This window comes from Brassica napus, unplaced genomic scaffold, assembly GCF_020379485.1.
Source record: "Brassica napus cultivar Da-Ae unplaced genomic scaffold, Da-Ae ScsIHWf_2384;HRSCAF=3082, whole genome shotgun sequence".
NCBI classification, from domain to species: domain Eukaryota; kingdom Viridiplantae; phylum Streptophyta; class Magnoliopsida; order Brassicales; family Brassicaceae; genus Brassica; species Brassica napus.
This window is the reverse complement of record NW_026015734.1, coordinates 14,161-22,694: the sequence shown is the minus strand read 5'-3', so window position 1 is coordinate 22,694 and position 8,534 is coordinate 14,161. Positions and strand designations below refer to the sequence as shown.

Here is an 8,534-nt window from a genome sequence, read left to right as displayed (position 1 = left end):
CTTCACTTTTCGAGATTTGTGTTCATTCTCCATCGAAGGCTCCATAAGGCCTTTTCAACTAAAAACGCATTTCTTACCAACTTTATTTAAGTTGTAAAGCCATTGTTTATTTATTTATAAGCAATATTTTTCTCTTTTGAGTCCTTATACGTTGATTACAAAAAACACTCTTGATAGGACAAAACATATATTTGTACACAAATGAATATTGGTAATGGCAAGTACAATAGAACAGCTTTCAAACTTTTGTCTTTGATCGTCATAATATAGTTGTACTGGGAGATTTCCTATCTCTAGCGTGTTGAGAATACATACAAAGAATTAAGATAACTACAGAACCTGTCAGATTTGTTTTTGTTTCATTAACTCATGACATCTATTTTTAACATCATCAATCATCACTGCTTTTTGCCAGGGCACATCCAATAGTCCTCTCAGCATTAAGTAAGGCAGCTTATTTTGATTAAGTTATACGATTCAAAACCATCTTATCTTCTTTAACCTTCCCAACCTAGGCAAAAACAAAGCAGCTGATCAGTGACTTCATCAATTTTACATATTCCTATATGAAGTTAGAGAGCAAGAAATTGAACTTACAAAGAACATAAAATACCTCTTATCGTGCAAGCTTAAGCTCAGCTTCTAATGGAGCAAGGATGGCTTCAATTGGAGGCATAAAATCATCGTTTTGTAGAGCATGGACCCTTCTTAAGATGGCTTCCGCAGAATACTCAGCAACCATTGTCCATTGATGTTTTTTTCTCCTCATTGATTTTATTGATTTCTAGATTCTGCAACACGTTTACTAAGTGTTATTTAGCATAAAAATTAGTGTAACATTATCCAGCAAAGGAAGGATTCATCAAGCAATAATTTGTTTTAAAGATTGGATTCGGTCAAGTTGAGCTTCTATTCTATGAGCTACTGTAAGCTCACTACTTGCAACCAAGAAACAGAACTTAGTAATAAAAGGTCATGTCTACAAATGTTTGACAGTGTACGACATAAAAGTCAAAGACAAACATGATAAACGAAATGTACAAATGTTCAAATAATAAAAACTTAAGAACTTGAATTGTTGTGAAAGGAAGAGATAAACTCACTTATGGAATTTAGTGGAGGATGTTCATTGTACGAAGCTGATAAATAAACACTTCATGATTGTTTTCGTGAATGAATCATACTCCTACTTCTTAGTCTCACAGCCATCATTAAGCAGCAGAGCAGTTGATAATTATGAGATGGTTTAGTTCTTATTCCCAGTCTGCAATGTCATAATTAGAAGTCGGCGAAGAAACATCTTATTGTGGGAACATTCAAAATTTGCCAACTTACGCTATAAATTCTTCTTTGTCTACCAAAACCTTCAAAAGAGTAAGCAAAGAGTAGAAACCTTTAATGTGTCCATTTTCTAGGTAAAGATTTTTTTTCTTTTATCCTCTCCTCTGCGCTCTCCTCCAGTCATGTAGTTTCAGTGTAGATAGGAGAAGGTCCCTCGAATGCGCTGCATCATACCATTGTGAGTTGCAAAATAAGTTAGATTTTTTGGGTAAAGTTTGTAAATGATATTTTGGATATTCTCATAGTTCTCACCATGAATTTTTCGTAAGAATCATTCAACTTTCCATAGACTCTGCCTTTCTGCACAAAGTTTAACAGTTTTAAATCATGCCATGCCACAAAGCTGACTGTGAAACTACGTTGAGGACCATGATGGAGAACATTACCTAGATATTCTGAGACTGAAGATCTCAGTGGTGTTTTCCACCTCAGATTTGAACTCCATGTGAAAAGCATAAGCTATATAGTACGAAGCATGTCTTTCCAATGTCATTAACTTCAAAAATATTGTAAATCATTTATGCATCAGCAAATCCTCCGCCTTTGAAAATTAACAAAAGTTACCATCAAACCTACTGAGTTCATAGATAGCTACTTCTTTTATCATGTGTTTAAATGTTGAGACAATGCACAATTACAGAGGGAAGCGATTTATAGAAATCTAAGCAAGCAACTAAAAAAAACTTCAGAACAGAAAACACAAATAGCATGAACCAAACCACAGATTAGTTGGACTTCTTGGTTTCAAATTAAATAAATAAATTCACACTCAATACAAAAGATCTAATTATAAACAAATGAAAGGCAGCTAAAGTACGCCTCTTCTGTTCAATTTTATGGCAGATGATAATAATCACAAAATTGATATCAATTTAAAGAAACAATTTTGGGTTAAAGACACAAACCTGTTCGTCCATGATGACCATTTCAAGTCCAATAAAGTTCCATACTTTTCTGCGTTTTTCGGGTGAGATGTGAAATACAAAGCGAGAGGAGAGGAGATTTCTGGTTGAATAGGTGACTATCGGTTGGGTTTTGCCATGGCTTGCGCTTATTGAGATGAGCTTTTCGGGTTTTGATTCTTAGCAAGCTAAAAAAGCTAAAAAGAAAGAGTTTATAAAGAATGAGAAAGAGAGGAGGCCAAAGGAAATCATTAAGAGGGAATTAAAGCAAACGATTGATTGCATAGAGGATGTGTAACGAAGATTGGAAGAAGATGAAAGAAGATGGTTTATTCTATGACGATTTTAGAAGATTAGGGTATGTCAACTGTTTTTAACCTGGGTCGGATATGAGGTCCGAAAAGTTGATTTCGGAAGATTTAAGAGCCCAAACGCAGGAGGCCCGTATTTTTAAAAAATTGGCTAAGTAAAGATGATGTGGCATATTTAAATCTCCTGATTGGATGATTTTTTTAAGGACGTGGACATGCTAGAATCTCTCCATATCTTCCTTTTAGTATAGGATAGATATCACATTTTTTGTTTAAAAACGTTGACTTATTGACCATCTTATAAGTGATTGCTTCCACTCCCAGTTTTTTCTTATTCGAAGCTGACTTTACGGAATTAAAGTGGTACTTTACTGAAACAATACATAACCAAACTTGACGGATCGCAATTAATTTGTGTTTTTTTTTAGCAAAAATTTTAGTGTCTTTCTAACGAAAAAGGGTATTCTAACACTATGAGTCGCATTTATTTAATTGTTTTGATTTAATTAAAGAAACAGCGTTAGGCTTCCTCGTCCTCTCTAATGGCCACCACTGCTGTTGAAGTATGAACAAGAAACCCAAGACTTTGAGCTCCGTAAGCTTTTCTTTTCTATATATTGCTCTTCTTTCTTTTGCTTCATCGGTAGGAGTTGGTGCTTTTCTTTTCTTGTTCACGTCTTGCCATTTCAAGGTCTTCTGGACTTCCAGGGAATTGCAAAAAGAAAAGAAAGAAAAAGTTGTGTAGTTTAGTTTTATATAGCTTGATCCAATTGAAGTTTTCTGTCAACATTGAATGATATGAAGCTTCCTAAACCATGGAATTTCAAGTCATTTTTGTTGTAGTTAGTGGGTTTGTGCTTATTTGATCTAGTTCTCTCTTCCGCAGCTCTGCAATGTCAGACAGCGAAGTATGTGTATAGAGATGCACAATCTTCACATTGTGGCACTGTTGATAAATGAGATCATTTTCGCTCTTGTCATCTGTGAGTTTAGTGTTGTTGTTGTTGATCTTCTCTTTGTTGCTTTTTCAGGTATCACTAAATATGAACCAGAAAAGAAAGAGCTCGTCTCTTCGTCGCTTGTTCACTTTCGTGTTCTTGCTTGCCGTAGTTTTCCTTATAGGGAATGCGTTTATTACAGTAGACTATAAACAAGTATAACTTTCTTCTGTAACTTCAGACTTAATATCTTAAGCATATTTTAAATCTTGAGTATAAACTGTTTTGGTTATAATTTATTGACAGGGCAATATCTCGGCATGGAGTTCGATAATTAGACTAAATCTTGGAAAACTGAAAATGTGCAAGGTTTGTTGGTTCGTTGATTACTCTAGTTTTTTATGGACATAAACAAGTTTCCTTGCCTGTCTGAATATTGATGACTCTGTTCATGTAACTTTGTTGAATTAGACACAACTTAGGCCTCTTGGAAGCGAGACGCTACCGAGAGGCATTGTTGCAAGTACATCTGACTTGGAAATGCGACCGTTATGGGGCGCAAAACGAAATAAGGTGTTTACCCGTTACCAGCTATTTCTCAAGTTTCTCTTTAGACATTTCTTACCGCACTTGAGAATCTATTTTCTGTTTTGTTTTTTTTTTCCTCAGAACCCAAAACAGAACTTATTGGCTATGGCAGTCGGAATCAAACAAAAGGAAAGTGTCAACAAGATTCTCAAGAAGGTAAACCACAGAGATTGCCTCTTGGTTATGAAACAAGTTTGATGTGATATCCACCTTCCTTTTGTGGCAGTTCTCATCAAGTGAGTTTGTCGTTATGCTGTTCCATTATGATGGCACCGTAGATGAATGGAAGGAGTTTGAGTGGAGTGAAACTGCTATTCATGTTTCTGTTGTAAACCAAACCAAGTGGTAACTATCTTTTCTGACTCATGAATCTGATATAATAGCATTTGGCTGTACAGTTTTTTTTTTTTTTAATTCGTGTTAGGTGGTTTGCAAAGCGTTTCCTACACCCGGACATTGTCTCAGCATATTCTTACATATTTCTATGGGATGAAGATCTCGGTGTTGACCATTTTGATGCTACACGGTAATATTGTCAGACAAAGAGCTTTTTTTTTTTTTATAATTTAGTAAACATGTGAAACTAAAGTATTATGCTATCATCAGGTATGTTTCAATAATTAGAGAAGAAGGGCTTGAAATATCGCAACCAGCTCTTGATCCTAATTTGTCTGAAGTGCATCATCAACTTACTTCACGAGACAACAAATCGAGAGTACATAGGTATTTCTCTCATGTTCCAATATTTTTCTATCTAAGATGATCACTTGATGTATACTATTGCAATGTCCTTTATGTGTACCAGGAGAACATACAAAGTCATTGGTAAGGCTAGGTGCAACGAGAATAGCACTGGACCTCCTTGCACGGGGTATGAACACTGACTATCTTGTCTCCTTCAGTGAAAAGCATGACTAGATAATTTAACTCATAAAAAAACTACCTACATACAGATTTGTCGAAATGATGGCTCCTGTGTTCTCCAGAGCAGCCTGGAGGTGTGCATGGCATATGATTCAGGTATTGCATTACGTTTGATGGTGAAGACCATCACCATCTGTATACTTGAACTGTTTTATTCTTTTACAGAATGACTTAAACCATGGATGGGGTATAGACTTTCAGCTTGGATATTGCGCTCAGGTAAATTATGACTAAGCCATGCCAATACATCCTTTGTGTTGTTTTTTCTTTTCTTTTCTGAGAGTACTGTGTTGTTGCGTTGAATAGGGTGATCGAACTAAAAACATCGGCATTGTTGATTCCGAGTATATACTCCATCTTGGTCTTCCTACGTTAGGAGGTTCGGCTGAAAATAAGGTTTGATACTGCCTCTCTTGCCAATCCTTTAGCCTAGCCTTTATTATTTTTATTTGGAAAGTAACAATAGTTACTGCATATAAGCAGATAGATTCGGAACAACTTGATAAGACCAAGACTGAGGATAGTTCAGACAAATCTGTATGCAATTCAAAACATTTTTTTTGTAATTGCTCGCTCTCTCAGTAGATATCCAGTTATAGTCTAATAGCTGTTGTCATGCAGAAACCATCATCAACTTCTCAAATGTCATCTGCTAGATCTGAGGTAAACATGTAACCAGTCCGGTATTTGAAAATATGATATCAGCAGTCTCTTCTTAAGGTTCATAGACTGTTTTATATGGCTAAAAAGTGGTTATTACATAGGTTCGGAAGCAGACCTACGCCGAACTGGAGACTTTTAAACACAGATGGAGAAATGCCGTCAAGAACGATGAGTGCTGGATAGACCGATTCCAACCATAGAGGATTTCTTGTTTTGGACCAAATTATACAATTCATAGAAAGGCAAAAGACACGGAGAGATGACAGCTAGAGATCTTTGGATGCTGTTAACCAATTAATGGAGGTATACATAGAATTTACCAATACTGGAGATTCTACTTTGGTGATTCTTCTATCTCTCAGTTTATAGAGCCTCAAAGTTTAGCACAAAAATCTTACTAATGACTTATATATGTACGCACCACTGGAAATACACAAAGGTTGTGAAATAAAACTTGAGTTTTTTTTTCTTTTAACAAATGGGGTTGTTCATGACATCTTTGTGTGTTTCTCTATCTTCTTGCTGAAGTCGCCCTAGTTAGATAAGAGCAGCTTTGCTTATGATTCTTGAGATTAGTCCCCCAATCTCTTCTCCGCAATCCTCTTGTACATGATGACCAGCCTAATAATAAGATAAAAATAGGTTAATGTTGGTAGCTTTCCTGTTTATGGAGGTCTCATGGGCACACAAGGAAATAATAGACTGTACCATTGGAAGTTCAACAAGATTATGGCCCGAACTCTTGCAGAACTCTTCAACTCCTTGATAGCTCAGCCACTTGTCTCGTTGTCCCCAGCACACGGTGGTCGGGATTTTCCAGTCTTTATCCATCAGTGAGCTCCTCATTTCTTCTGTATAGCCCTGTCAGGGAAAATCCATAAGAATATTCCAATCTTCCTCTAGATATCATCAAACCTTGGTTTTGGTAAGCAACCTTAAGCTCCTTCTTCATGGCCCTACTGATGGCGTTGAGTGCAAAGCCAGAAGAACCTGAGGTAAGATAAGGTCTTCGGTAAACCATCGCATCATCTTCTTTCATTTTGTAAGGACCACAGCTCGTCAAGGGCTTGTCACTTGCTCTCAGAGGATCCTATTGGTGGTTTTAGATAAGCCAGGATTTTATTTCATATGATCAAAAACAGTAAGAAGCAAGTTTGACGGAAACAAACCTGAGAGAAAATCTCTCCGAGCAAAAAGTTGCTGAATACAGACAAGGTTGATGGAAGTTTAGCATGTTCGGGAGTGAGCTGCAACGGCAACAAACTAAGTAAAGTTAGTTTGAAAGAAGAGAAGAAAATGTTACGTTTCAATTTTTATGTTTAAAATCCCTTCCTTACAGGAGGATTCAAGAGTATGAGATTCTTGATCTTCTCTGGTCGGTTTCTTGCGTATTTAACCGCAGCGGTTGAGAAGTAACCCTGATAAAAAAAGACAAGTTTACACTGAACATATCTGACATATTGCTACATTAGTTAAAAGTGAGAAATACTATTTACCTGCACAACCAGTGAGACCTGAGTAGTAGTAACTTCATCAATGAATGATTCAAGAGACGAAACATACTCTGAAAAGCCGCAGATTATTGTGATAAAATCAAGCAAAAAAAGTCTGTTCACGGGAGGTTTAAGACAAGATGTTACCGTCTAATGTATAGTTGAATCCATATCCAGCCTGAGGCTTGTCAGAAAATCCAAATCCTAGCCAATCGAAAGCAATGGCGCGGTAGTTCTTTGAAAGGACGGGAAGAGCTTTCCGGTAAGAGTAAGCCTAGTCACAAAATAAAAACATGCTCAAAATCTGAAACTTATTCAAGATAACAAGATTTTATTTATTTACCTGGGATGGGAATCCATGGATGAGTATAACAGGAGGACTGTCTACCTTCCCAGATTCTACACAAAACCACCTATGGAAACCAAAAATCAGAAGTCCTCCTAATGTAAGATAAGAGATGAGAAGTTTGTAATCCTACCTGAAAACATCTTTTGAAGCTTGAGAGCTAGATCCCATTGTTAGTCCGAAAATGGGATCTTTGGCTTCTTCACCAGATCCACCAACTCTGTGAGCTTTAACCCATTTGCCTTGCTTTAACCATTCATCTGATGGACTCGGTTGATCCGAATACTTCCCTGCCATGAAGAAACCATCATTATTTGTTCTTTTCCTACTAAACCAAGAAGAAGAAGATTAAAAGAATGGGTAAAAACCTCCACTGAATGAGAATCCATCTCCAGCAGACACAGGAGCATCAATAAGATAGTCCTGTTAAGAAACGAGTTAATTATTTTGCTCAATGTTTTATCTTTCAGTAAACTGACTTCGATCATACATCTTTGTTATTGGACTTGCAGATGAATCCGGGATGTTTTGCAGGAGAATATCTGGTGAAGTGATATGAAGCAGGTGATGCAGAGGCCGATGTAAGAGATGATCGGAGCTGATGAGTGTGCAAAAAGTTAGGGTTATGAATATGAACAGCCATTATATTTTTCTTCTGATATGTGTGAGAGAGAGAGAGAGAGAGAGTGAATGGTTGGTTTAAACCGTTGCTTCGAGGTTGAGATAGGCTTTATGTGGTTGACTGGCTTTCCCCAGTTTCGCCGTGACGGAGACATCAATATTTTCCTTCCGTCTCTTACGAGTATAACTTTTTTTTGTGAAACGAAAAAAAAAGGAATATAATTGTTTTATAAAAATTTAAAGTGAAAATCTCGTTTTTTTATTATTTTAAAAAAAAATTAGCTTCGTCAATTTAAGAATTCTCAAATTTATCATTTGTAGCTTCGTCAATTTAAGAATTCTCAAATTTATCATTATTTTAACACAATTTTTATAAAACAATTATATTCCTTTTTTAAAAAAAATAA

General features: G+C 36.3%; 2 protein-coding genes and 1 long non-coding RNA gene across 11 annotated transcripts; 1 reads left to right on the top strand and 2 right to left on the bottom strand.

The window, feature by feature from the left end:
- Window positions 1-206: 206 nt before the first annotated feature.
- Window positions 207-2,272, bottom strand: LOC106423335. 6 transcript variants are annotated; one of them, XR_007333925.1, is made up of 7 exons: window positions 2,247-2,272; window positions 1,728-1,837; window positions 1,594-1,641; window positions 1,336-1,504; window positions 1,104-1,264; window positions 614-791; window positions 207-511 (listed from the first exon to the last, which is right to left on the bottom strand). It is a non-coding gene; the product is annotated as an uncharacterized LOC106423335 (long non-coding RNA). The 6 variants fall into 6 exon arrangements; XR_007333924.1 differs by having other exon boundaries at window positions 1,728-1,882; window positions 2,247-2,270; XR_007333923.1 differs by lacking the exon at window positions 2,247-2,272 and having other exon boundaries at window positions 598-791; window positions 1,394-1,504; window positions 1,728-2,197.
- Window positions 2,273-2,913: 641 nt separating this feature from the next.
- On the top strand, window positions 2,914-6,163 carry BNAA04G07220D. Of its 4 annotated transcripts, none has more exons than XM_048773331.1 (15): window positions 2,914-3,149; window positions 3,586-3,708; window positions 3,799-3,861; window positions 3,964-4,065; window positions 4,162-4,236; window positions 4,307-4,425; window positions 4,505-4,606; window positions 4,687-4,803; window positions 4,886-4,951; window positions 5,034-5,100; window positions 5,170-5,223; window positions 5,311-5,400; window positions 5,488-5,541; window positions 5,612-5,667; window positions 5,769-6,163. In XM_048773331.1, exons 1-15 carry the CDS (start codon window positions 3,120-3,122, stop codon window positions 5,848-5,850), a joined length of 1,200 nt encoding a protein of 399 aa, XP_048629288.1. In that variant the 5' UTR covers window positions 2,914-3,119; the 3' UTR covers window positions 5,851-6,163. The 4 variants fall into 4 exon arrangements, with proteins under 4 accessions (XP_048629288.1, XP_013719619.1, XP_013719617.1 ...); XM_013864163.3 differs by having other exon boundaries at window positions 2,920-3,149; window positions 5,626-5,667; XM_013864164.3 differs by lacking the exon at window positions 2,914-3,149 and adding an exon at window positions 3,194-3,462 and having other exon boundaries at window positions 5,626-5,667.
- On the bottom strand, window positions 6,047-8,255 carry LOC106423389 (cis-3-alkyl-4-alkyloxetan-2-one decarboxylase). Its single transcript, XM_013864166.3, has 11 exons — window positions 7,997-8,255; window positions 7,875-7,929; window positions 7,640-7,796; window positions 7,504-7,573; window positions 7,308-7,434; window positions 7,164-7,231; window positions 7,005-7,085; window positions 6,837-6,914; window positions 6,602-6,757; window positions 6,376-6,528; window positions 6,047-6,288 (listed from the first exon to the last, which is right to left on the bottom strand). Exons 1-11 carry the CDS (start codon window positions 8,147-8,149, stop codon window positions 6,205-6,207), a joined length of 1,182 nt encoding a protein of 393 aa, XP_013719620.1. The 5' UTR covers window positions 8,150-8,255; the 3' UTR covers window positions 6,047-6,204.
- Window positions 8,256-8,534: the final 279 nt, after the last annotated feature.